General features: G+C 42.9%; 1 protein-coding gene across 1 annotated transcript; it reads left to right on the top strand.

Moving 5' to 3' along the window:
* Nucleotide 1: 1 nt before the first annotated feature.
* dbpa (D site albumin promoter binding protein a) lies at nucleotides 2-27,847 on the top strand. Its single transcript, XM_041053065.1, has 5 exons — nucleotides 2-1,007; nucleotides 6,313-6,581; nucleotides 7,122-7,320; nucleotides 23,557-23,810; nucleotides 25,755-27,847. The coding sequence occupies exons 1-5, from the start codon at nucleotides 812-814 to the stop codon at nucleotides 25,968-25,970; spliced, it is 1,134 nt and encodes a 377-aa protein (XP_040908999.1). The 5' UTR covers nucleotides 2-811; the 3' UTR covers nucleotides 25,971-27,847.

Below are 27,847 nucleotides of genomic sequence, written 5' to 3'. Positions count from 1 at the left end.
AGAGAGGGGGAGGAAAATAGGAGCCATCAGCCCCATCTATCTGACTCTCATACTATTGGATGTTATTATTTTTTGGGGGGGATCTCTTTATTTCCTTCATCTTGTATTTTTCGCTTGTTTGTTTGTGGTCAGCTTTTTTTCTATCCTGGAGACTTCTCCCACCGCCGCGACTCGACTCTGTTTCTATTGCTTCTAATCCTCTCTCTTCACTCATTGCATGGGACTACAGACATCCGCGTTTATTTCTGTTTTCGTTTGTTTTTTTTTTACTCTTCCCGACTAAATAAATTCCCCGAGCGATCAGCCAACCGACCAAACAACCGACCGACGGACCGGACTGGACCGGACCCGACCGAGAGCCGCCGTTTTATCTCCACAAACTCAAAGGGTACTTCACTCCTGCGCCTCCGGGATTGAATCTGTCTTCCTGTGTGCGTTTATTAGTGCGGAGCTGAGTTTGTTTGAAGAGGAAAAAGGTGACAGCAACTCCTGGAGGCTCAGCCAGTCTGAGAGGATGAATTAGGCTCGGTCAACATGGTGCCATTTTGGAGATAAATCCCCGTCTTATATTTCGCTTCTTTACTCACACTTCTTCATGGGACGGGCGGAAAAGCGGGATATCAGGTGGAGATCTTGAGCGCGCAAACGCGTCACCTGTCCGCGCACCTTTTGACGGCGCGCCTGTCAATTAGTAGACTATCACTAGGCTAATTGGATTATTTTGATCTTGAACTTACAGCCTGCAGGTTGCTGTACTCCGCCTCCTCCCCCCCGTGCCTCCCCTCACCTCCCCCTTCCTCCCCTAGAAGTTATGTCAAGGCCTCTCTCTCAGCTCTTACCGCCGGATCTCCCTGCCGGGGCCACCAGCCCTCAGTTTGGGGCCAGCAACCCGGCTGGAAGTGGCCCCCAAGGTGGACACCTGACCTCCATGACCAACCTGAAGTCCCTGCTCCAGCTGCCAATCAAGACCGACCAGAGAGGCACCAAGGACTGCTGCGAGATGAAAGGTGAGTGTGTGCACGTGTGCGTGTGTGTGTGTGTGTGTGGGGGGGGGGGGTGTTCTTAAAGGGATACTAGTGCAAATACCACAACCAACAAGTAACAAGTTACTCCTGGTATACTATAGAGAAATACACTCTGAATGTGCTGTTCTATAATAACATTTTAATGTGACTCATCATGAAAATCTACAAGTACATGTACTATGAACTTCAAATATAAAAGCCCATTTGTAGCCCCCATATTTGAAATATAATGCTAATGGTGTAGTGATGTGTGAAATGGAGCTGAAACCATTCGCTGATTCATCATCTGGTAATTTTTCCAAGTCAAAAAGTCAGAAAATTTCTGTTACCAGCTACTTCACTGTGAGGATTTCCTGCTCTTCTTTGTTAAATGTGAAATTAAACTGAATGCATTTGGGTCTTTGATGGCTGGTTGGGATAAAACAGGGAATTTGAATACATCACACAGAGCTGTGGGAAGTTATAATGTGCATTTTTCATAATTTTGTTTGACATTTTAATCAAGACAACGATTGGTAGATTCATAGATAGCTGAAATAATCATTGGTTGCAGCCATAATATGAAATAGAAATGAATAAATGTTCATTAAAGAGCCTGTAGTCAGTATGAATCTGTGCAGAAACATCACATGAATATTGCAGTGATTATTCATTGGTGTGTGTGTGTGTGTGTGTGTGTGTGTGTGTGCATGAGACTGAGTGGGCAGGTGTGATTGTAAAAAACAGAGGCCTTGCTTATCACACACACATGCACACACTGTTTTCACTTCAGCCTTCCTACTTCTGGCCGGCTGGATTCTTATATTAAACGTTTCCTTTTTGCATTTGGTGGTGAAATGAAATGACCAAGAGGAGGAGGAGGAGGAGGGAAGAGAGGGAGTAAAAAAAGCACAGTCTGGAGCGGATGCCATTAAAAATACAGACAAAGAAGAAGCAGCAGAAGCAGTAGAGGCAGTCGTTTGTGTTGAATCTGATCCTCTGGTCTGTTTAAATAAAGGTTAGTGAGCGGGATTGAATTGTTTCCCATCCACCAGCTGCCATGACAAATATTAACCAGGCTGCCTCTCCTTCCTCTCTCTGCTGTGGGGATGTCATAACTCCTAGTCAGCTGCTGTCAAACACACACACAGTGGTTTTGCTGGGCTTGTGAGGACATTGCCTTGGCGTGCGCTGATTCCCGTGAGGACTGCTCTGGTCTTACTTTTCTGTGCATGTTTAGTTTTAACCTTAAAGTCAGCCTTTCTGTCGCCATGAGGACAACGATAAAATCCCCTCACAAGCACAGCAAGAGCCAGTCCTCATAAGTGTAGGTGAAGCTCAACACACACATACACACACACACACATCTACACACAGAGGGAGAAAAACAAAGAAATCACACTGTCCAAACGCTGCCTGGTGGTTGGCGGCCCCTGGTGGCCGCTTGGTGCAGCTGCAGTTCCTTTCTTTGGATTTTTTTCTTCTTTTTTTTTTTTTTGTTGCCTTGCATGAGTAGGAGGAGGAGGAGGAGGAGGGATGATGGTGAGCCCAGCTGACAGGCTCTCCATGGAGTCAGAAAGCAGCTCAGAGGCCCCTGCTATAGCCCCATTGTCAGCACACATGCAGCCATATTCTCCTAATGATAGGTGATGCATTCAGGGGTGTGAAAAAGATGTTTGTGCGTGATGTTGTTGCATTGCCCGTGGCTGTCGTTGCCGTTCCCTCGTTCCACAATGCAGAGTCGACGTTCCACTCCTTCGCTGGCTAGCTTTGTTTGACGCCTTCACAAACACCCACTCTTATCTATCACATCTCTCTCTCTTTCACACGTCTTTGAGTTTTTCCTCTCACACTTTCCTGTCTCATCAGATCACTCCGTCTTCCACTCTCTTCTGCAGTTCCTCTGCTCATTTACATTTTCTCAGGCTTTGTCTTCCTTCTCTTGCACTGCACTTTCTTCTCCTCTCCGTCTCTTTTTCCTAACCCATTTTATTTGCATTCATCTCTTTCCTTCCCCTTTCCTCTCACATCTCTATCAAATTTGCATAGATTCTCTCTCCTCTTTCCAATCCTTTTTTTTTTCTGTCTTCCCACTGTAGCGTTTCCTCTCCTCTCCTCTGTACTGTGGTCAGTTCCCAGTTTATCGGGCTGTAATGACTTGTCCACTCCAGTTCAAAGTGTCACCATCACTTTGATTAAGCTGTGTCACTTCCACTCACTCCTCCCATCCATGTCCCTCTCACTTCTTCTGTCATTTTCTGCTCCTGCTGCTTCTTAACAAAGGGATTTCCTCATTTGTTTTCCTTTCCTTTCCTGTGGAGATCCTATGCAAACTCGTGGGCACAAATTAGTAAATAATATCTCAAATTACTTAATTCTTGCTCTTGAATTACTGTCACGTCACTATAGTAATAGGGATTGAACAGAGATGGAAGATAATCTGATAATTTACTTAAGCAAAAGCAACAATACTAGAACCACTGTGTAGAAATACTCAGTTAAAAGTAAAACTCATGCATTCAAACTTTTTAACTGGTAAAAATCCTTTTACATCAAAATATACTTAGAAAAGTACCAGTACTCATTCTGCAGAATGGCCCATTACAGACACTGGATTCTAATTATCGATATATAGTGCTGTGGCTGATGATGGTGGGAATACCTTCATTACTTTGTGTAGCCTGTGAATTGAACTTTGGGGATCAGTAAAGTCTTGTGGTGTATTGCAAAGTATTAAATTGCATAAAATGGAAATACTCAGGTAAAGTACCTCTAAACAGTACTTAAGTATTAAGTACAGTGCTCGAGTGAATGTACTCACAGGAAGTTACAGGTTGTTGTGGTTACACCGGTCGATTATGGCTCTGCACACACGCTCTTTGCAGCATGCAAAGACTCTGTGATTCGGTATAGAGACGCCTGCAAACAGTCAGCTCATTCCTTCCTCTGAATTTTGTCATCGCATTTTCAACATTGTGATGCCACAGTCCACTGAACCATTGTCTGAGACGTACGGGCTTTCAGTCAGATTCATGTACATCTCCTCCGTCACAACGTAAACAAGCCACGTCCTAAAGAACAGATCAACATTTGGAGAAATCGTTGTTCGCTGTCTTGCTCAGTCACTTGAGAAAATCTAACACGAGGTACATGACGGACTAGCTTAGCTTAGTACACACAAGCATCTTAAACTGCCTGTATCGCTCTGTTTTAAGTAAACAGTGTGCCTTCCAACAGCACCACAGCTGATCTTATTTAGCCTGTTAAATCTGTTTCATTTAACTAAGAAATAAAGCACTCAAACACATTTCTGTGCACTTGTTGCATCTGCTGACGACAAAATGTAAGCAAGTAGTTTAACAGCATTTGTAGCAAAGGTGTTTGTGCTTGTTTGTGAGGAAATGGCCCAGGCTGCGTCCCATTTTTATTTCTACCTCTGTTAAATAATCAGAATCTGTGTGTTTTTAGTCTGAGTTTCGTGATGGGGCAGATGAGGAAGATGTGGACGATGATAACGGCAGAGAGATTATGAGGGACACAAATGTGATGGCCTTGACTCTCTGCTCTTCTCCTCCCTTCATCCATCCACCTCCCTGACTCCTCTCTGCTGTTTTCCTGCTGTAATCTCTCACGTCTTTATGTCCTTTAATCCCTTTAAATTTAAATTTCCGGCCTTCCCAGTCCTCTCCCTCGGTTTCTGTAGCTCGTTCCCTCTTTCTCATTACTCTCTCTTGCTCTGTCATCCCAGCCCAGTTAAATATGCTCTTTTATTACTATTTTATTGGGTTTTAATATTCAGTGTGCCATTTATTCAGTATGCACTTTAGGAGACACAATTCTTAAGAATAATATTACCAAAGCATCAGCGAGCCAAACAATCACTCCAGCTTTTTCCACACAGTGTTTCAATAAAATTAGGTTTCTGTTTTATTTGCAGGATTTCCTCTTATTATTTTTTTTTCTGGTGATGGTTTATTGATGCCTGAAGTCTGTATCTATCTTTCCATTGGACTCCCTCCCTCACTGGGAGGTCAAAGTGCAGGGTCAATCAAGTCAGCTTTTTCTATAGATGCCTTTTAATGATCACAGCTAAGTGCTTTACAGAAAGCAAAGGACACGAGCACGAGGCAGAAACACAAACCTTTTCAGCAAACAGCGGTGCATCCTCTGCTGCTGTTTGTCGGTGGTTGTTTTTTTTTTGTGACTTTTAAAATGATTATCTCGTATTGTTTTCACACAACTGCAACGCCAGAGCTCGTGGAACCAAATGTCAATTTTGTACGTTGCCCAAGGATCAAATTGAACAGGAGGGTGTTTTATTGTTTATGAATTCAACTTTTTATTTGTAAGAGAAAAAAATTGTCATGACTTAATTCAAAAGTCACAGTCTCTCTTTAACACACACCGAGCGCATCAAACAGACGGGAAGGTTCGGTGGCCGGGACGTGCCGATCCAGGGAGAAAATGCCTGTGTGTAGGTTTACATTGAAAACAAAAGGCACAGTTGTTTTGATGTGCATCATACTCCGCCCAGTGCGTGTTGCCCTTAAGGGATCAAGCTCAGGACCGTCTGGCTTCCAGACACGTCTTGAAGCACTTCATCTAAGTATTTAGTCATGAATTTGTCTCCAGACTTTAACGTGTCCATGACTGAACCACGTTAGTAACATCACTTATCGTTAGGGACTGAAAAACATGTGTGTATCAGAGAAATGGGGCAGATGTTTGAGGCAACATGGACTGGAAACTTACTTTAGTTGAGATCTAATGAATAAAAAAAACTCAGTACAAATCTGAGTCATGTTTTCATGTTGTGACACTTTTTCTAAAGTGGACACACTGTGTTGGAACAAAAGGCGCTAGCCCAACAAGTGCTTCGTGTAGGGTTTGATTCTAACATCAATAAATCACTGCCACGTTAGTTTGAGGGCAGTTTAATTACAGTAAACTAATGAGTGTACTGTGGATGAGATTATCAGCCTCTCACTGCGCAGTTTGAGTCACAGTTTGAAACCGGCTGGATGTTTCTGCCCTCTGACACTAAGACTCAATCCACTTCCACATTTCTAGCTGCACAGATTCACTTTATCTTACCTGCTCAGGCTGGATATCAGTTGTTATTGGCTCTTATCTTTCCCTTTGCCCTTCAACACAAATATAGAGAGAGGGTGGAGGAACAAGTGTCATTACCCCCTGTGATCAGGAAAAAAAAAAAAATCAAAACACACACACGCAGCCTGTTTTCATATCCTGATGAAATCTCTTTGCAGCTTAATGTAACAGACTCTTTATTCTTGCTTCTCTCCAGACAAAGACAAGCCTTTGGACTCTGATGAAGACTCGTTGGGTGTTAATGCCGGAGGGCCTAATGGGGTGGGAGGAGCCCCGGGCTCTGGCGCCGTGCGGCCCAACTCCCAGTCGGCCTTCCTGGGCCCGCTGCTGTGGGAAAGGACCTTGCCGTGTGATGGAGGCCTGTTCCAGCTGCAGTACATGGACCTGGAGGAGTTCCTGACCGAGAATGGGATGGGGATGCACAGCAACGGGCCCAGCTCCACCAGCGCCCAGATCCCCTCCCAGGTAAGTCTGATGGAGACCACCACCCACAGGTTTACCGACTTTACTTCAACTACACTGGCCCGTTTTATTTAACAAGGCGTAGCCTATTTTGCACTCAACTACTAGTATGAATCTAAACAAGGAACAAAGTTAAAAACAGGCGTTACTCCTGCTGGATGAGCAGCGAGTTCGGTCGAACTGACACGTGTTTATTGTCAGAACAGTCCCACTGCACAGTTCAGAGGCTTGTCCTTATTCAAGGGTTCATCTGAATGTGACCACTGTCCTTTCCAAACCGACAAAAGTGGATGATAGTGTGTCTGTGCAGCTGAATACACAATGGACGTTAATGCCACGTTGATGTTACATGGGGAGGATGGTAGACGTGGGAAAGATTGTGTTCACATCTTCTGACAACTTCAGATAGTTTACAGTTTTATTTCGTGAGGGTTAGAAATACTTTGCTTTGACAGTATAGAAATATATCCATTTAATATGAGTTTAATTATCTTCTATCAAGAATGAGTTATATTTTTCTTTCTTTTTTTTTTCCTCTCCCAGAGTTCCCAGTCAGCGGTGCCCAACCAGAGCTCTCAGTGCCCTCCCACCTCTCCTCCACCTTGCTCCTCCTCTTCCTCTTCCATGTCCTCTTCATCCTCCTCTTCCTCACTGCTGGGACTGGAGACCGTCCAGCCACAGCCGCCACCACCACCACCTCAACAGCAGCAAAGCATGATGGGAGGACCCGAGTGTCTACATGGTGAGTGATTGTGGATTTCAGAACATCACAGCAGTGAGTTCAGGGGGAAGTTGTCGAGTCTGGAGGTGCTATCGGGCAGTTTTATTCCACCCTGACTTCCTCAGGTGGATGTTTTAATCTATTCCACATGTTAATACATTGTTCATCGGTTATTTGCTTCAGTCAAAAACCTTTAAGCAGGAGGCTGAAGAGGAAATGGTTTGATATCTTTAAAATCTTTAAAACATGTAGAAATAAAACAGCTTTCTTGTTAGAAATGAGAAAGTTTTTGCTTAATTTCTCGACAGCGAGATTAAAACTGGCATCTTCACATGGGAACGCAGCATTTCTGCTCCAGCTAACGCAGTCAGACATGTATGAAGCCGCATATGCAAAGGCCTCAATGTGATCTGGCAGTAATGAGGACGCAGATCCCCGATACAGTGAACCCAGTTCAACCATTCGACTCCTTCAACAATAACCAGTGTAGGATTGTCTCTAATTATATCTCTGCGTGATAAGTGGCTGACACCCTGTTCTCCGTCCCTCCTCTGCTCTATCCAACAGCCTGTTTTCTTCCGTTATGAATTCATAATTTATTGTTTCCTCCTTGTGCTGCTTTTGATGTGAACCAGAACTGCCAGAACATCAGAAGTGCCTTTCTGTCTTTTTTTGTTTTTGTTTTTGTTTTAAGTTTTTTTTTTTTTCCCTTTTGGAAATTTCACAAGTCTGACAACATCCAATTCTGACTAATTGAAACCACAAAGCTATTATTTATAATGCTGAGGGTCATGTTTTTTATCATGTGAGCCATCGAATGAGTCACCACAGCTAATTTCACGATGATTTATTGATGACAGATTTCCACTTACCATATAGACGTTTAAAGGAAGGATGAGACGATGAGTGAATGAGTGCCTAAAGCGGATGATTAGAGACAGAGAGAGAGAGAGAGCAAACTTTTTTGCCTGATCTGTGTCGGGTTGTTTTAGCAGTTTTTTTTTTCCTATTTCACATTGTTGCATCTCTAAGTAATTATGAATCCTTTTTTATCTTGCCATCAGCTGATAGGGACTGAGTCCAAATCGTCTGATCACATTTTACAAATTCAAGTGCGTATAGTCGACATTTTCCCTCCACTGGAAAAGAGTAATTTACTATGTAAACCTAAAAATATGTATTAACTGCCAATCATGTTACAATTAAGCTTCAAGTCACGAGACGAGCACTCGATTAAAGAGTCACTTTTTCAAGAAATAAAATTTGAATTAATTTGAAATGGATCAGAATTTGTTCAAACTGATTCAAACACAAGCCAAAAATAAACAGGCCGAGCTCACAGTGAATTTTAAGAGCTCCCTCTGTTGGACCACAGATCAGACTAGTTCACACGGACCGATGCGCTCGGAGACGGTAAATATTGAGTTTGAACGGCTCATTACAGCTCGACTCCTTTTCACATCACACAGTCATTTGATCCATCGCTAATATAAAGATATTGATCAGTGCCGCTAATAGTACTAGCTAGCAGCAGTCATGACGCGAACACATCCAAGCACATTATTGAAGTAAAAAAGAATATCTCACACGTGCACCGTCTTCCTGCGCTGTATGGCAGCGCTGCGTATAGAGTTTTTATCAGCTTGTTCAAGCTGTGTGATTCTTTACACACATTAGTCAGAAATACAGCCTGATATATTCAGCTCCTCTGAAATGTTTCACGCTGGTGTAAAATAGTTCTGCAGGTTTGAATATATTTGGCTGCACAGAGTAAATGTGTAAGGATAAAAACTCCTGTGGGCGCTTCTAAATTTAAAAAGGTTGTTCAGAAACTTTTGCTTGACTGGGTCACTTCCTGTGGTGATAATCAGCTCCGTACTTCATGTCTTTGTGTCCGTGCTGTATTCATATTTAAAGCTTTCACAGAATTTGAATACTATGTGTGTGGAGTATGTGGAGTCTGGACTCAGCCAGAGGCAGAGAGAGAGAGAGAGAGAAAAAAAAACAGAAAGAGACAGTGTAAGAGGGAGAAAGAGAGATAAACTGCCCAGCAGGATCAGATTCTGAGAAGTCTGACTGGGACATTTTGTTTGTCTTTTTCTTCTGAGTCATAAACAATGAGAGAGGAGATGTTTCACTGTGAAAAAAGAGCTGCAGAGAAGCATGAAGAAAAGATATAACACAAAAAAAAACCTACTGGAAAACGAGGCACAGAGAAAAAAAGAGATGCATGAAAGAAAAGCAGCAGAGCGTCAGCCTGGATAGAGCTGCTTCACAGAGGAGAGAATACCACTGGATACTGCTGCAAGGCTCTCACTGTGTCTGTGTGTGTGTCTTCATATCTGCCCTGCAAGCTTCTGCAAGTGTCTATGAATATACACCATTGGTGTGTGTTTGTGTGCACGCGTGCCTTTACACGTGCACGTTTGTAGTGATGTGTGGGTGTTTGCGTGCGTGTGTGTGTCTGTGTGTGTGTGTGCGCACTGAACTTTGAACATGCATATCAGAGTGTCCTCTTTGTTTCGGCATTTGCATGCAACTGTGTAGGCTTTAATGTGAACATACTTTCATCTGTGTGTGTGTGTGTGTGTGTGTGTGTGTGTGTGTGTGTTTGTGCTCTTTACTCTGAATTATGAACACGTGACTGGGCTGAGCATGATGCATCCAGCCAGAAATCCCTCAGGTCGTTGTGGAGCTGAAGTGTTACTACAGAGCTGCAGAGAGAGAGCGAGAGAATCAACCGGAGAAATAGATGGAAAATAGACTGGAAATAATAATCCGATCCACATGCACATGTTTTAGTTTGATTTTAATTCATTCTGGGTAAAAAGGAGAGCGGTTCAGACGGAGGGACAACGCACAGACATGGATGGAGCCGCGGCTTTAGAAGTCAATCAGATGACATTTTTCACCTGTTTGGTCCTAAAAATGTCGTAAATTTCAAATATTTGCATTAGTGAGGAAACAAACTGAGGTTTTAAACAGGAAGTGGTCAAACTAGATGAAAGCTGTGCAGATAAAAGAATTACTAAACCAGCTGCTGGGTGAATGTAACTGTAAGAGAGATTATGTTTTCTCTTCTTGGCGGCTTTTCCTTACCTCACAGAGTCGGACTGCACCTGGTAAAACTCACACGAGTTTAGCCTGAAGAACGTCCTCTGAGAAACAGCTGAGCCCAGGACCAAGGCCAGACACTGTCTCCCAAAAAACCCCACACCTTTGGAATGAAGCTCATCATTTTCAGAATTACCTGATTTTCAACGAACATACATTTTAATTTTATAACAGGGCCACAGTCGTTTAACCGAGTTTAAACTGGATTTTATGTCCCCACAAATCCAGATGTTTTCTGCTGCAGGAAAACCTGATAAGCACAGTTTACACTTTACAAGAAAATATAGGGAGAAAAAACCCAGAAAATTCTATTGAGCCTTTGATCATGTCTCTTAAATATGCAGTGTAATATGTATGCAAAACAGTTTGTGGTGCAGATGGTATTTTCAGCCAGATTATGAGCAGATTTTGAAAATGAGTGTTTTTGCTTCCAAATGAAACATGATTCTCTAACTGCAAAGCCCATTTGACACGTTAGTATTGTTCAAGAATTAATTTGACTGGATAAAGGAACCGCAGAACAGAATGTTTTTCCCGGTTTAAAAAATGTGAAACTGATTGCCCGGGCAGTTACACGTGTGTAAACAGGTGTGTGAGGTGTTAGTGTTGATGTTTCAGCGAGTACAGGAGCGAATTTGTCAGGTTTAACTTTGATCCAGTCACCTGCAAAGCCACTCAGACACCCACTGCCGATGCTCTCGACGCCCACTGAGCCACAGCCGGTGAAGTGAACATCTCGATGAGCCTTCGTGACAAAAGACAGTAAAAAGCTGTTCGGCAGAATTGATAAGAAGTTAAAGAAAGACCACCGTGGCACCAAGTCGAAGCCAGACTGTGCGATCGTCTGTTCCCAGCAGAGGAGTGTGGTTCTGCAACATCTTTTTTCCTCCGTGTTTCCTTGGCTCAAGGAAATGAATAATTAATCATGAATCACCTTCACTTTCATTCCCATCAGGCTGCAGCTTCGACACTTTCAGGTCAATCCAGTCAGTCAGAAACCTTCCCAGTGTCGGACTGGCCCCCGGACATACCCCGATAAGTCCCGGTGGGCTGCTGCATCGGCGACCCTCAAAAAAAAGTTTTTACTGGTCCACCTCTGTGTACCTGTTATTCAGGGTGTACATGACAGCCCACTGCGTGTCTGTCCCGCAACTGAGCTCAGTGGCCAATCATGACCAAGTTTCAACCCTCACCGACCCAACCTAAGCACCCACCCCACCCCCCTCTCAGCGGATAAGTCCAGGGCTGAATTTCTTTCTAATCAAAAACAGATTTTTAACCTCAGATTCCCATGAGCCTGTGGATGCATGAACTCATTGAACTGCGATGTGAAAGCATCTGCTGCACAAGTTTTTCACAGCTATTACAAAGGACGATCAGCCACCGCACCGAACACGCAGAGACTGCTGTATTTTAAATGAATTTAATAAAATGACAATAAAGCTTCTAAAAAAAAACATCAGACGTAGAATTTGATGGATAAACAGGAAAATTGTCTCCCTGATGTCAGCTCAGTTTGACACATGAGAAACTGCATCTGGAGAGAAATCCCAAATCCAAATAACCCACCCAGATCTTGTCAGTTGGTCGTTTTGCCTGAGGCTTTTCTGTCCATCAGACTTCACGGGAATCTGTTCAGTTTTTGCATCCTGCTTGCAGACAGACAACGAGGCTGACAGTGAAAGCAGAAGTGGTGAAGCTTGAGTGGGAAGTACAGATTTGAGGATATGACTTCTATACTTCTAAACATTTATAGAAACCTAAACAGGCAAACAAACCAGAGTTCACACGCAGCAGATAAATTTATTTTAACTGACTTTTACGTTTGATTCGCTTTTATTTATTCAGGGGCTGGACTAGATTTCAGGCCTCATCATTTAATCATGTTTCATCCAAGGTTGGATCTTCAGTGGGAATGGCTTGATTTTCAGCTGTCAGGTATCGCTTTGCCCTCTAGTTGTCTGTGAGTGTGAACAACCACAGTGAGTACATCTAAATAGAGCTCAGCATCCCAAATGTAAGCAGAGGAAAGCAAGACCCTGAATAAGAGATGATCAAGTGAACCGTGTTTTCTGATAATCTCTGTTGGTAGTAAACATAGTTAAAGTAAGATAGTGTTGTATTTCAGTTTAAGCTGCATTATTTATCAGGTCCAGAGGCGTAAATACTGCGCCAAAGATCGCACAGCACATCGAGACCCTTGTTATTCCCCTGTAACGTAAACACGCCCTTAGCTAGGCCATGCTTCCTGGGTTAGCCAGGCTCGGTCAGCTAGCATCAGAACAAAAAGACAACAATGAGGACAAAGAGATGAAGATCGAATGGGAACATTACTGAACATGAGATTTATTTTGACAAAACAATGCCCCTCAAGGTCCTCTTACTCGCTTTTTCTGTAGCTGTAGCTTAACCATATCACACTGTCATCATCAGCAGATAGTTCATCCGTCCATCTCTGTGACAAATGAGTAAGTTCCACAGACAGACACAGACACGCCTGAGGTCAGCTAACGTTTGCTGATTTCTCAGATTAGCTCTAGGTGAAAGCTCTGGAAAAGCAAGTAAGTCGTCCTTGAGTTGGGATTATTGTGTCAAGCTGCTTTTTCCAGAATAGAAAATCAGCTCATTTACAAGCATCACTGACGTGTATAAGCAGTCGCACGACGCTGGGACGACTCCTTCATCCCATGGTGTTTGATCTGCCTCTGGCTGCAGGAGCAATCAGCGCCATCATAGTGTTGATCAGTACAGACATGTCATCACACTCAGCTGTAGAAAAGTATGATGCAGCTGCTGCAGTGCTCCTTCACAAGGGCTTAGTTCTGTAGTTAAGACGTAAGAATAGTCGGATTCGTCCGGTTTTACAACAGAATAATGGCCTTTTGCAACTTATACATCTAATTTTTTCATTGCTGAACCAAAGATACATCAAAACGTAAACGCGGGAAAGAATCAGCCCATGCTGTGTCACTGCACTCGCTTGCACAGACAATCTAAGATCACACTTGGCCTTAGGAACGGCGCATATAAATTCTCCAGCTGAGATGTAGAGTAAAAAATACGGCTGCTTCACCTCAAACAGAAACCAAATACCAGCGTCTAGACCAGAGGAATCCCAGATAAACCCCGCAGGAACCATCGACCAGTGAAATGAGACGCGCGTTGAGAGTTGAAATCTGACATACAGGCATCAAAAGAATGAATTTAGCCAAATCTGGAACGTGCATTGTTTGGGAAATGAGCTGATGTTCTGTCTCTTTAAAAGAAGAGAGTGCAGGATAATGCCACGCTGAGGCATTCAGTGATTTAACATTCAGGGCTGTGATTAATCCTGGTGAGGGAAACAAGACACTGACTCTGCACTCTGTAACACTGCACAGGGAGAGAGGGGGGAGGGGGAGGGAGAGGGAGGGAGAGGGAGCACTTCTGGAGGGGGAGAGCGAGAGCCCAGTCAAGAGCGTTCGCTTTGCATGTTTTGAAATCTCTCTCTCTCTCAGTCTCTCACACGCTCGGGCCATGTGCGGCTGCCACCTCACGTGCTGCTGCAGAAAGTATTGGAGCGAGAGAGTCAGCATGCGGAGGGGGGGGGGGGTAAGGGAAGGGAGGGGCTGGAGGAGGAAAGAGAGCGAGGTAGGAGGAAAATGGAGGGAGATAAAGAGAGAGAGAGCGAGAGGAAACAGTGGAGATTACAGAGCGAATAAACACTGAAGCAAAAAAAAGGAGAAGATTCAGAGAGGAGGATTTTTTAGGATGAACAGTGATTTAAGGAGTGAATTTAAATTTAAAACTGATCTTTATTCATCAGACTATTTACTATTTAAAATAAAAGATATAATACATCTACTTACTGTACAAATTCACATATTTGCCATATCAGCATGTCAACAAACAAGTCCCTCCTCTGCCACAGAGCACTTCCTGGTCCTGGACTCAACAGGTCCTCCAGACTAACCCACAGAATGTCTGCCTGTCTGCAGACCACATGAGTCCTGATCTGATTGGATCTGAAGCCCTTATCAACTGTGCCACATCATTTGTTAGAGCCTTCCAAAAGTGTAAATGACCTTTAAAAAAATTGAATAGTATGACCTTTGTTTTGATTGGCCACCTCTGTGGTTAAAGGCAGCACATTGTAAAGTGTGCATGAACCTGTGGGGACACACACCGCTGTCGCGTGTCTCAGCACTGACGTGCGTTAGCTCTTCAGGAGAGAAGCAGCTTTGTCACATTTCCTCTCCTGAATCTGCGAATTCCAACTGTTTTTCCATCTGAATGATTTCAGACACACGGCGGACGTTTGGGTGTCTGTGGATGTTTGACACGTAACGCAACACTTTAAGGTCACGTCCCGACCAACATTAACACCGTGTCAAAACACAATTTATTAACGTGGTGTACTACACTGGCCAATCAAATGCATGTGTGCACATTTCCTTTAGATGACTAAACGGATGGAGGCTAAAATGGCTGATAACTTGTCAGAGTTGTAAAATCCGGCGTCTCTGTCTCAGAAACCTTCATACTCATTAATCTGTGAAGAATGTCTGTGTTAAACTAACAAAGCAGTGTGCTACAGGTTTCTTTTGGTGGCTTCCTATGCTTTAGTATGACATTTGTGGATCTCTTTGTTTGGACTTGGAAAAACCTCTTTTCATCTAAAGAACAAACACAAATACTGAAATTCAAATGCCGTTTTCAAACAACAGCAGAACTTCAGAGCTTAACCTGCAAAATCTCGCACTGCGTGGGGGCCCTTGTTTTTTTTTTTTTTTAACGTGTCTCATCATGTGTCCAGGGGCCCAGTGTCTCCTAATCTGACCTGACCAAAGGCAGAGTGTGAGCAGTGGTTTATAAGGATGAGGGGGAGAGGGGGAGAGAGGGGGAGGGGGGGGAGAGAGGGGGAGGGAGGGAGGGAGGGAGGAGGTCACTACTATCTGCACACTGCGGTGACATAACTCCCAGCCAGTGTGTTGACATAAGGAACAAGACTCCTGGGGTGTGTCACCTGGACTGTATTGTTTGTGTGTGTGTGTGTGTGTGTGAGTTGTTGTTCTTGCACACTCATGTGAACATGCACGTGCCTGCCGGTGTGTTTGTTTGTGCGTGTGTGCACGTGTGTGTGTGTTCAGTGTCTGACAGTGAAGCTGAAATTGCACAGAGACGAAAACCAGCTGTTGAAGATGCAGTTAACCGAGATAAAAATAAAATCGGAGTCTGATTTGAAACGATCATGTGCATTTGTAAAAATGACTAGAGTGGAAACAGCTTGGGGCAGTTATTTTTTTTTAAACATGAGTAAGATTTCTTTTCATTTTCTTTGACTTTATGCTCATTGAAAATTAGAATTTAAAACTAAAAATTTAAAAATGTAATGTAAAAACAAAAGTTTTGAAAAGTCCCAAACTTTAATTAAAAAAAAAAAAAAACATGCCGTGCCCATGTTTAGACATGTATGTGTTCATGTATGTGTTTGTATGTATGAGCGTGGAGCTGAAGAAGTAGTTTATCGATTAAGCAATAACTGAGTTAATAGTTACAGTCAGAGAAAACGTGTCAGAGCCAGACAGGCAGAGGTTAAAGCTGGCAGCAGACAGGAACAGTGGTGAGGCGTTCGAGGAGCCGCCTCAGTGTTTACGTTAGAGGGAGGGGAGCCCTCTTTATGTAACACGCTTCCTATATCACATAACATGTTGTATTTCCAGCTCCTGTTTTTCTGTGTTGCACAAACAGCTGCTCACGGTTCATCTCCACGTTACTCAGAAACAAACTGAGCAGGAAACGAAACGCTGAGCCTTTATCTCATTAGCTCTGCTGATGGAAGTACTGTAGCTAACAGTACTGTCACTGCTACTTCCATTAGCATTACTGTTCCTGCTACAATTACAATTGCCCACTTTTACCACCACCACCACTATACTCCCTCTTTTCACCCTTGTTCTTGGCTTTTTTCTTAACTTCTTCTATCGTAAATCTTTTTTTTTCTTGTTTTGTTTTAATTAAGATTGTAAATGATTCTTTGCTGGTTTTATCTTATCCAAATGGAAATGGTAATCTGCTGTGATATTCGTTGAATAATATTTTCCTTGGTGTGGAACGGCTTCTCGATTTAGTTTAGTTTAGTTGGTTTTTTTTTTTTCAGATTAAAGTAAGCAGAGCGTGTGCGCCAGTCTGTTTTCTCATAGTTTAGTTTTAAAGATTTAACATCATTGTGGACTGTGGACTAAATATTATAGTGTGTCAGCTTGTTCCTCCGCTGTTGTACCTGCTCTGGCGACTAAATCGAATCTTTCCTTTTGCATTCTGTTTAAAAACGTCTAAAATATAAAAGTGATTGTCACAACATTAGTGGTATCTCAGAAAACATTAGTGCATGCAATAAATGTCCAAATCAAAGCAGTTACGTGTCATGTCCTTTAGATCACAAGGACACAGAGACACAACAAAAAAGATTGTAAAAAGTCTTTTTTTTTTGTCATGAAAAGCTAAAAGTTGTTGTAACTCCTATGTGTTGCAGCTAAAGGATAAAATAAAAAGATGTAGACTGGACATCTCAGTTAATGGAGCTGGTAATTGCGGTTTAAATGCAGTGAAGTTATCAACTTAAATGAAAACTCACTGAAGAAGAAAATAACGGACTTAAAAGCCGCTGAAAAAGTACACACAAATCTACTCAATTACAGTAATGAGAATGTTAATTGTTACCTCCATCCTTGTATAATTAGCATAATTACCATTCTCCTGGTGATTCCATTGTTTCCCTTTATTACATAAGAAAGTAGTGAAACAGGAAAAGGCTTAAACAGATTTACAGGGGAAAGCTTTGTCCTGCTTTATTGGAAGATAGTGATGATGATGATGATGATGATGATGATGAGTCTGAAGTTAAATGTGTTCGAGGAGGCTTTTAAACTGTAATTATGTCTTTATTTTACCTTCCTCACCTTCTTCCACTTCAGTTTTTAGCTTCCTACATTTCCCATAATGCCTCTTCCACGCCCCCCCCACCTCCCCAGAAAACTGCCTTGAGTTTGTTGCATTCAGCTGCTGGTTTGATGTGTAGGTGGATCAAGTGAAAGTATAGTTAGATCAAGCAAGCGTTTAGTCGAGAGGAAGAGTTGCTCACCTGACTCTCAAACCTCAACTTGTCTATTTTCTGCTTCCGTGGGCGTCTCTGCCCACTGCAGCTCATTTCTCCTGTTTGGTTCCAGAACATCGGAGCAAAATGGCGGCCAAAGAGAGAGGCAGTTTGATTTTAGAGGACAGAAGAACAAAAAGAAAAAAATCTCTCCTCAATGTCAAGTGTTTTTAGATCGTTTAAACATTTTCTCCCGTCAAACCGTTGGCCCTCAGAACAGTTTCTCAAAAGTTTGAGCGCAAGAACTTCAAAATGTTTCAAACTACGATATATATCATCCGAGTTCATCAGTATGCCTCTGTTCGCTCCAACCGAGGATCAACACTTCACATCCTGAGGCGAATCCTGTGATGGAGAATTTAGACGATACAGCAGCTGTTTTAAAATGAGGGATTTCAACCAGAATTTCTCAACTTGACAAGAATGTGAACAAGAAATGGAGGCTCTAATTCCAAAGCTTTAAGTCCTTGCATTTCACCACACAAGACCTTCAAAGACCTTGAGAAGTCTTGAGTGTGTCAAAGTTAATGGAGGAACTTTAGTTTTGCAGTTCTGGTAGAAACACTGGATGAAGCGTAAAGTTTTTGGCGTGAAAATTGTCCAGTTTAAATAAAGCTTTACTTTTACTCGTCCTGTAATTTCCAGATAATTCCCTGGAAACTTTCCTCGTAATTTCTTAAAAATTAGCAGGTATTTAGCTGTTAATTATAATTTTAGTTTACATAAAAGACATTGGTCCATTTAAACCACAGTGACTATTATTTATTCCTTATATTAAACTTTATTTTTCATTTATGCTCAGTTGCTTGCTTAGTATTTAGAAATAACTGAAAGTCTCAAATTTAGCTGTAACTAGTTCCAAATTATGTCCGGAAACTTCTGAGAAGATTATTCGGAAATTTAGCTAGCATGCTAACCAGCTAGCCCTGACCTGTCCGGATCTCACTGTAGTGTCCAGTCTGTCATTCCGTCCAACATGAAAGGATATAAGCACCTTTAATAACTGTAACAACTCACATTTTCTCCATTTCCTTTATAAAAAGTGTCATATTGCGTAAAACACCAGCTAATTTTCAGGAAATTAGGAGAAAGTTCTCAGCAGATTATGGGAAATATGGGACCTGTGAAATAAAGCATTACCCAAATATCATGGTGCTGAGTGAGAGCTGCTTCAATCCAAAAATAACTTTACTATACACAGCATTTCAGCCTTTCAGCTGAGATCAAAGACATGGGCAGACCGAGGAGAGAGGAGAGAGTGACAGGAGGAAAGAGAAAAACACATAATCTCAGCTAAATTAATGAAAGCAGAGAGAGAATCCGAGAGTCGGTGGCTGCTTCCTCTAAATGGCTCCTGCTCACAGACAGGAAATGAAGCCAGGCGAAGCTTCGGCTTGGCGGCGGTTTACCCGGCAGCAGTGGGAGCCGTGTTCTTGAATCAGTTTCAACTTTTTGCCCAAAATGGTTGTTATTAGGATGGGGCTTTGGGCAGACTTATCCAGGATCAGCCCTGTCCAGCTGCCAAAGAGTCAGATCAAGCCAGCAGCAGTTGATCTGATGGTGTCGCTGCTTCGAACAGATGGACCGGAGGATGTATAGACGGATAAAGAGGGAGGATGTATGGAGCATTGCATTATGGGTTGTGTTGTAGACAGCACTCGTATCCACAGAGATTCACGATGAATGTTTGTATAAACGTGTACAGTTTGTATGGAGTGTGTACTGTAAGGATGGATAGATGTAGGGTTTTAACCATAAAGATTTAATTCATAATCTAGTCATGTATCAATTAATTTTTTGGATTACTGAGTCAACTGTTTCATCTATAAAATATCAAAAAGCCATGGATATGCATAGTTGAGCTTAGAGATGTCTTTAGATTGTCCAACCATCTGTCCAAAATCCAAAAATATTCCCATCACAATGATAAAAACAGGGAAAAGCAGGAAATCCTCACTGAGGCCAGTCTGGAAATGAGAAAATGTTCTGTATTTTTAAACTGATTTATTTAGTTTTGCACATGGTTGCTGTAAACGCCACACTGACATATTATCCTTATCATAGAAAGCTGATATGGTGAAGTTGGCAGCAAACAGTTGCTTGTTTACACATCCAGCTGCTACGGGGCAACGCTAGCGTTCTTTTGGACTCGTGTTTTTGTTTACATTCGCTTCTTCCTACGTCGCATATTTGTACCTGGAGTAGGTTTAACTCGTGAAATCAATACGCAGTTGTACAGAGGAACTATCCCACTGGTGTTTTCTACCCTGAGTGTTTGGTTCAGAGAGTAGATTCATGGTTTATCTATTATTTATGTGGGTAAGTTGAGCAGTAAGAGCAACATGAAAAGTGTGTTTGGAGCAGTTTATTGTATTACTGCACCGGGGCAGGTTGTGGAGTTCAGCAAACGGTGGCGTTGGAACAGCAGCGGCACCAGACAACAACACTGAGATGGCTGTAAATTGAAGCCTTTTACAAGAGAAGAGGAATTTTAATCAGATTTCGTCCCTCCTGCCAAAATGTCAAACTCCGCAGTATGTCAGGTCGCCAAGGCTCTGTCCAGTAAACAAGCAACTGTATTTGTGGGTCCATGTGACTTTTGTTTACAAGCCGTTGTCTGATTGCAGTTGGGCACAGGGAACCCAGAACACACAAAAAAAGTGAAGTTTCCACTCCAAAGGGTGATGCGTTCATGTCACACTGAAGGTTTTGTAAATCCAATCTCTCAGTTGGTAAAAACATTCAGATACACCTTCTGTTGACAGACACAAGTAGGAAATGTGGGATATATTTTTACCTGGTATGTCACGACTCTTATTTTGCGTAACAAATTGTGTAAAAGTGTGGGCGAATGTCGGTTTCCTCTGCTCCCTGAGGGTTTTCATAAGCAGATCAAAATCACTGAGCAGTCAAACGATTGGATGTAAACACAGTTGTAAAAAAAAAAAAAAAGATTTTATCTCAGGGTTCAGCGGCAGAGTAACCACCACCATTCACAAAGTTTATAAACCCAGAATTTCCCACTCTTACATGCTCAGTGTGTAGTCGAGTGCTTTCAGCTGGAATTCGGGGGGAACGTGGGGGTATTTCGACTGCCTCTCTCCCCTCACATATCCCACCCCCTGCTTGCCACAGAGTGTCAGCTTGATTTCTCAGAGCCTGCGGAGGGTTCGGCTGTGGTATTGTGGTTGACGTGCATAATAAAATGACTGACAGCTCACAGCAGCAGTCAAGCAGCAAATCAGTGTCAGTCGTGCTGCTCTGACAGACTGGCATTTTCAGGTTTACAAAAAAACGCTCCGGCTGCACAAAGGCCTGGATGGCAGAGGACGTTTTTGGGTTTCTATGATGTGACAAATGCATGAGTGATTTTCTTGATGCAGTAGAACCAAATTAAGACATGTCAGTAATGCTAAATCATTCAAATCTATCATCAATGAAAGGGATTTTGGATATGTTTATTAAAAAGCAGACAGAATTCCCTCTCTGCTGGTAAAAATAAGTTGAATTACTTACTGTAAACATGTCTCTTTTCTGTTTAATTTGCTAAAGTATGTGAAATCTTTCCACTACTGTTTCAGTCAATATTGGTCACCAGCTCTGCAGTTATTTATAATCTGTGGCTCGGAGCCTAGAGCTCCAAAAAAGCGTCTCATAAATGCTGCCACAATAGAGGACTCACTGGAGCTGGATAATTGCTCAGCGAACAGTTGTATTCCAAAGAGGAAAGGTTTGGGAAAATGAAGTTGTGTCATTTTTTATTTTTTTCAGGTGTCAGAAATGGGAAAGAAACGCCTGATAAGCAGCTGCTTTAGAGATATGACCGAAAATAGAGTCACTATTCTCGGTCCTGTGCTGTTACATTCACAAAAGCAGTGCTAATGCAGAATGGCTGCAGGGTGAAAGCATCATGGAGGAGTTTCACATTCACTGCCACATGATTTACTATCAGGATCTGAGAATTACTGAGCAGAACATTATGTCTTTTTACTGTATTTGTTTTTCATAGCTTTGATCTGAAAAAATATCGGCATTATCTGTTGTGACAAAGCATTTTTTCAGTGTAAACAGCCAAACAGACCTGATTTCAGATTAGATTTCTCTAGTTTTCTATTTGAGGTTCAGATGTGGTCGTTCTGAGTCTGCATCCAGTCATACCAGCTGGTTTTCTCCCATCAAGCACCACAAAGGGTTAAACCAAATCCTGATCTTTCCTGCTTGTTGTACATCCAGCATGATGTGAACCCGCTGCCCTCCTGAGCGTTTCTGACCCGATACTGACACCTGGTGGTGAATCAGTGTCACTGCAGCAGCCGTGGGAAACAAACACTGTAAGATGCTGTTTGCTTGTAGAGCTTTAAAGGGAAATATGAAAGGTCACGGCGACCGCCTGCCTTTAAACATGCAAGCGACAACTAAGGAGAGAGAGATGGATGAACTTAATGGAAAAACGAACATCCTCACTCTCCCCCTCCACCCCACCCCCCCCCCCCCCCAGTTTGAATTTAATTTGACCATATTGTCCACTGTCTATAGGGTAATCCTCTTTATGCTCCACTCATCTCAGTGGGCCTCATTCTTGGCTCGCTGCTCTCTGGATGAAGCAGCGGAGAGAGAAACTGTGTGCAGCACATGTGACTGCAGCCGGAGGCCTCTCGATGGAAAGTGGTTGAGCACCACTCTGATGCTGTGCAGTTTGACCTGTGTGGGATTTTAAACACCCAAACCGGTGAAACTGCCTGGTATAGAACAGATTTAAATCCTTTTCATGTCCTAGTAATATTACTACCACTATACCAGTGCTGCTAATATAAATAATACTAACCTTTATTTGTTTAGCAGCTTTCAAACTAAATCAGTTACGATGTGCCGAACATAAACATAAGAGAAAATAAAGAAATAGAATTACAACCAATAATAAATGTAAGAGATTGACAAATGATGAAACATTAGAAAATGAATAAATTCATCTTTTAATAATGTTGCTGTGTAGAAAACCTCTAAAACAACATATGGGGGACACAATGGATATGGTCCCTCTGCGACCACGGCTGTGGTGCCCCTGAGCAAGGCACTGATCCACCCCAGCCCACTTGGTGTTGGTAAAATGCAGAGAGGAATTTCCCCGTTTGATGGACAATAAAGGAATAAACTTAAAACTATCACGGATCGTTAGAACGGTTTTTTACTTACCCATCCTGGTTAATTAGACTCACTTGGCAGATGTCAGGCTTTTTAATAGAAAAAAATATTTTTATTTTTGTCGTTTGTTTTTTATCATTGGAGCTGGTGGGAAAAATGTGGGAGGCATTAATTCTTTAATTTAAAATTGAATTTCAATGAAAGTTGTTCAGTTTGCTCTTTAAAAAAGAAAGAAAGAAAATACAACAATGCTGTTGTCATGTTTGGCTCCACTGGTGGATGACGTCCCGGGCTGTGATCACAGTGATGTCCAAAGTTTAACTGTCCTGTTCGCTGAGATCAGACCTCTGCTGGGGACTGTGTCTCGTCATCAGCTTCGGTGCGTTAGCCTTTAGCTCTGCTGCTGCTCTCTGACATGTGACCGTCCTCGCTGGAGGCAGATGGGCTCTAATCTGCAGTTAAAACTAAAACTAGATGATGATGATTGGACGGCTAAACGAGTAATTAAGCCAGTCCTGCTGACTCTGTGTTTATTACATCTGAATGGACTGTTAAACAGATTATACATCACTGGAAATAAAGATATGATTAACCAGCACACTCTCTCACTCCATGACAACCCTGCCTTATTCAGTAGCCTGCATGATCGTGGTGAAAGCAACACATATGCTGCAATAGTTTTCAGATCTTAGTGAAAATGGAGGAGTGTAATAAAGTTGATTAATTCTGGGAGACACTGAAATTAGCTGGACATTTTTTAATTACCTCTTTACTGTCAAGACCTCCATTCCTCCAGTATGGCTGCCAGAGCGTGTGTTGCATCATGTGTAATCCATATAACATCTCTCTCTGTTTCCTCGTCCCAGGTGGGCAGTCGATGCCTCAGGACCCATCACCCTCTTCTACCTGCCCTCCAGGACCCACTGGACCTCCAGCGGTGGCCAACGGCAGCAGCGACATCATGGTGAACTTTGACCCCGACCCGGCGGACTTGGCGCTGTCCAGCGTGCCGGGCCAGGAGGCGTTTGACCCACGGCGGCACCGCTTCACCGAGGAGGAGCTGAAACCTCAGCCGATGATCAAGAAGGCCCGCAAGATGCTGGTCCCCGATGAGCAGAAGGTACTACATCTCCCACAATTCTTAGTTTTCTGCAGCAGTCTCTGTTTTCAGTGTGGGTATGGGATTGATGTGGGCTAAAAATGATCAAGGATGAACTTTATAATTTTGTATGACGAGTTAGAGACACATGGTTTTTATGTGTGAGCAGAGACCTGCCTTTCTAGTTTTCATGTCGGGTTTTTTGGGACCCAGACGGGAATTCATTGATGCACAAAAAAAACCAGCACTGGATACGGCTAAAGTAAAACAAAATTCACGCCTCACAGGTCAGTGATCACTGATCATCACCGAAAAGAATTAACAGAAAACTAGGGTTTTAAAAATTCAGTCCACTAAAGAACCTGGTCCAGTGAGTTACGGCGAGGTTTCTAAAGATAAATACTGCAGAGGGACTCACCTTAAAACCCTGAACTTCATCATGACAAAGGCTGCAGCTCCTGACAGCTCCTGTGTTAATGTGGAAAAAACCGAAGGAGCGTGACGCTCACTCGTATTGGTGCCTCCTGACAAGAGTCCTAAAATATTTTGTACTCAGCTCGCTGCACAATTGGAGAAGCTCTGATCGATGGCTCACACTTTCATAGTTCAGCGCAAAGCAGCTGCAGCTCCGGAGGCATTTGTAATTTATGGAGAGATGAAGGCGCTCACCCTCAGCGTTCAGTCGGAGCTGGTTTCATAAATCATTTGTACGCAGGTTTGGATGAATGATCTCTGACCAGAGTTGAAAATGAAACTCGGATTACTCAGCAGCTCCTCATAAATGAGATTTTAGAGTCTGTGTTTAATACCAGCACCGCACTGAGGGGCAGGAAAATCTGGCTAGGATTAAAAAATTAAAGATACTCCAGGATCACAACATCGAGGAGAATACGATAACCTCGAGGCACTGAACCGTTTTAAAATGTTCCAGAAGGATGGTGATTTTGCTGATGAATTTAATTGTTGAATGACGTTATAACTTCGCCAAATGTAAACACCTCCAGTAAAAGGCTCTGTGAGAAAACAATGTGAACCATTTGGGCCTTCAGTGATTCCAGTGGCATAAATCTTTCAGGGAGAGATCTCTACAAGGTTTTACTTTCAAACCGGATTCCTGCTTTGCACTCAGAGTCCAAAAGTTTAACACAACATCTCGGTTGTTTCCAGTCTTGTTCTCATGAGACCGTCATTTGCCAACAAATTTCTTTCATGCCCCAAAAAACAATGTTGCGGACTTTTGTGAGGCTGCAGGGCACGACTGCAGCGTGTTTATTCATTCAGCTGATCAGCTCAGCAGGGCAGGACTGTACAGCTGCAGCTCATAGACGCTTATTAATCCAGTTTTCACTTGAATCATTACTATTGTTTTTCCATCTCACATTGATCCCATCCCACGCTTTGCAAGAAGTATTGAATATTACTGAATTTAGCAGTTTCAAACACTTTTAATCAGATGTGTAGGACCTGTATGTATATGTAAACCTCGAAAGCTTTGTCTCTTCATGTGTCCGTGAGCTTTTAGTTGTCTGCTCAAAACCAGTATGTCCTTCAAATAATAAGACATGAGGAGTTGCTCTGATGTAAGAAAGTAATGGGTGCGGTGGAGTCCATTATCTCCTAGATCAGAACATCTTGGTGTGTATTATTGCTTATACCATGGTCGCGTACTACAGGCAAAACTAGGTAACACGAAGAAGAGCTGTTGTTTAAACTGCAGTATAAAAATAATAATCATTTTCACGCAGAGGCTCTCACAGTCCAGTAAACTCTCGTGGTTTTCATGTTCTGTAGCTGCGATTATTCAGCTGTTGCTACCTTTCCTCCTTTCCTACCATCCTTCCTCTCTCATCACATAACTGACCCTTCTCATCCCACTCTCTCCTCTGTTTTTCTCTCTCCTCCCCCCCACCTTCCTCCCCAACACACCCCAACATACCACACCGCCGCCGCTGCTGCTGGTGACAGGACGAGAAGTACTGGAACCGGCGCGTCAAGAACAACGAGGCGGCAAAACGCTCGAGGGACGCTCGGCGGCTGAAGGAGAACCAGATCTCGGTGCGCGCCGCCTTCCTGGAGCGGGAGAACGCAGCCCTTCGCCAGGAGGTGGCCGACATGAGGAAAGAGCTGGGCCGCTGCAGGAACATCATCAACAAGTATGAGAGCAGGCACGGAGACTTGTGAGGTGGGGGAGGAAGAAGAAGAAGTCAAAGGAGGAAGGTGCGAGAGGGGAACGGGAGATGAGAAAAGGGTACAAGGCAACCCAACAACGGCAGCACTTTAGTTGAAGTGGCGAGGGGGAAGGCCGGCGTAGATCTGCAGTAAGCACCGTGCGACATCGGGCGCAAACACGAAAAATGTGTTTTAGTGTGTGTGCGCTGTGCTTCAGGATGTCACGACAGGAAAGCACAGCGACACCACTTTTACCCCCCCACCCCACCCCCAGTTTGACTCTTCGTACTTGCTGCTTCGCTGAATCCACACAACGTACTGTATCACCACCGTGTGTCACCTGGGCAGCTTACGTCACCCTCGGTGCTGTGCTTGCGCCCGGTGTTGCACAGCGTTTTTGCAGGTAGTGCGTCCCAGTGCTGCTCCGGCCAGTTCAAACAGGGTGTTGACTTCACGTTACGCTAGTGAAATCTCACTTTTTAAGCTCAAGGCATGGACACAAGCCAGGAGAGGTCTGATGTGTAATTCTTTTCTATAAATAGGACAAAAAAACATGTATATTTTTGAACTGGGCAGGAAGGCAAGACTAGTCCAGCAAAGAGGAGGAGGTGGAGGTGGAGGAGGAGGAGGAGGAGGTGGTGCAGGGTTTTCGTCCATAACGCAAAGAGATTTTGACATAGGATTATTGTATATTTTTCTATTAGCAGAGATAGTCAGGAGGAGGATTTTGGAGATAATCTTTTGTATATTTTATATATGGGGCGGGTAGGGGCTGTTAGCTGGACAGTCACGGGGCCAGACAAAGCTCTTTTCCTCCCAGCTGTTTATTGCTAAACAACAAATAATCTATTTTCGATTTCACGGAGCAGGTTAGTTGGAGGCGCAGGCATAACAGAGAATGTATCATGGTTGAATCAGGTATTTCACATGGTGTGAGACGAGGTGAGGTATCTTAGTAACGATTGTTTTTGGTGTAGGGGGTCATTGGAGGAAGACGGTGAAACAAAAAAATTGTATAGTTTTAAGAAATATTTGTGTTCGTTTGTTTTCTTTGTGGGCTCGTTCAAGCATTTGATTTGTTATCTTCTATTTGATTCCGTGTCTGATTTTGAAATAATCGCAGGGCTTTTATTTTTGAAGATGAAGGAGAAAGAGAGAGAGAAAAACAGGAAGCAATTAGCCATCAGAACAGCTGGATGTGAGCAGATGTTCGTGAATAAATGAGATGGAGAATTTCGCTGGCAGGTTTGCATTTAGCCGGGTGAACGTGGACTGCTCACTCACACACACACACACACTCACACTGACACACAAATTGTTAATAATAACAACATGGCTGTGGTCTTTCTCTCTCTATTTACTCCTCGATTTGTCCAGGAAGTGCAAAAATGAAATGCTAACTGGTTTAGGGTTGATTTGCCCAGACTGAACAGTGACTGAAACCTTCCGCATGTAGACACACAGCAAACAAACACACAGACATGCACAGTCCTCACCCAGGTTTTAACCCTTATCGTTGTTGTTGATGTTGTTATGGACCTCTATGGTGCTGATCTGATCTGATCCTTCACCTGACGCACACAAACGCACACACTTTGACAAAAGTCATACTCACACACATGCAAACACACATAATAAAACACGTCCACCATCTCAAACACAGTACAGAACTGCCTATACCCTTTCTTTGTCTTTTATTCCTTCTTTTTAGTTTTATTTTTCTTTCTTTTGTTGCATATTGTATTGAAAAATCGTATATAGATTTACACACAAACACTTGTCTATACCTCTCCTTTAAACTTTACCCAATGAGAAACGAGAAATGCACCCTACTGCTACTGTACCATACAACTGTACTATTGAATATTAAACTATTCTCTCACTAGATA

Source organism: Toxotes jaculatrix, chromosome 13 (assembly GCF_017976425.1).
Source record: "Toxotes jaculatrix isolate fToxJac2 chromosome 13, fToxJac2.pri, whole genome shotgun sequence".
Classification (NCBI taxonomy): Eukaryota; Metazoa; Chordata; class Actinopteri; family Toxotidae; genus Toxotes; species Toxotes jaculatrix.
This window is presented reverse-complemented; position numbering and strand designations above follow the sequence as displayed.

Bases quoted from the DNA above. Each gene is read 5' to 3' on its own strand.
- dbpa (XM_041053065.1), top strand. From the start codon at position 812: ATGTCAAGGCCTCTCTCTCAGCTCTTACCGCCGGATCTCCCTGCCGGG. The intron at 1,008-6,312 runs GTGAGTGTGTGC...GCTTCTCTCCAG, and splicing joins GGACTGCTGCGAGATGAAAG to ACAAAGACAAGCCTTTGGAC. The intron at 23,811-25,754 runs GTACTACATCTC...TGCTGGTGACAG, and splicing joins TGGTCCCCGATGAGCAGAAG to GACGAGAAGTACTGGAACCG.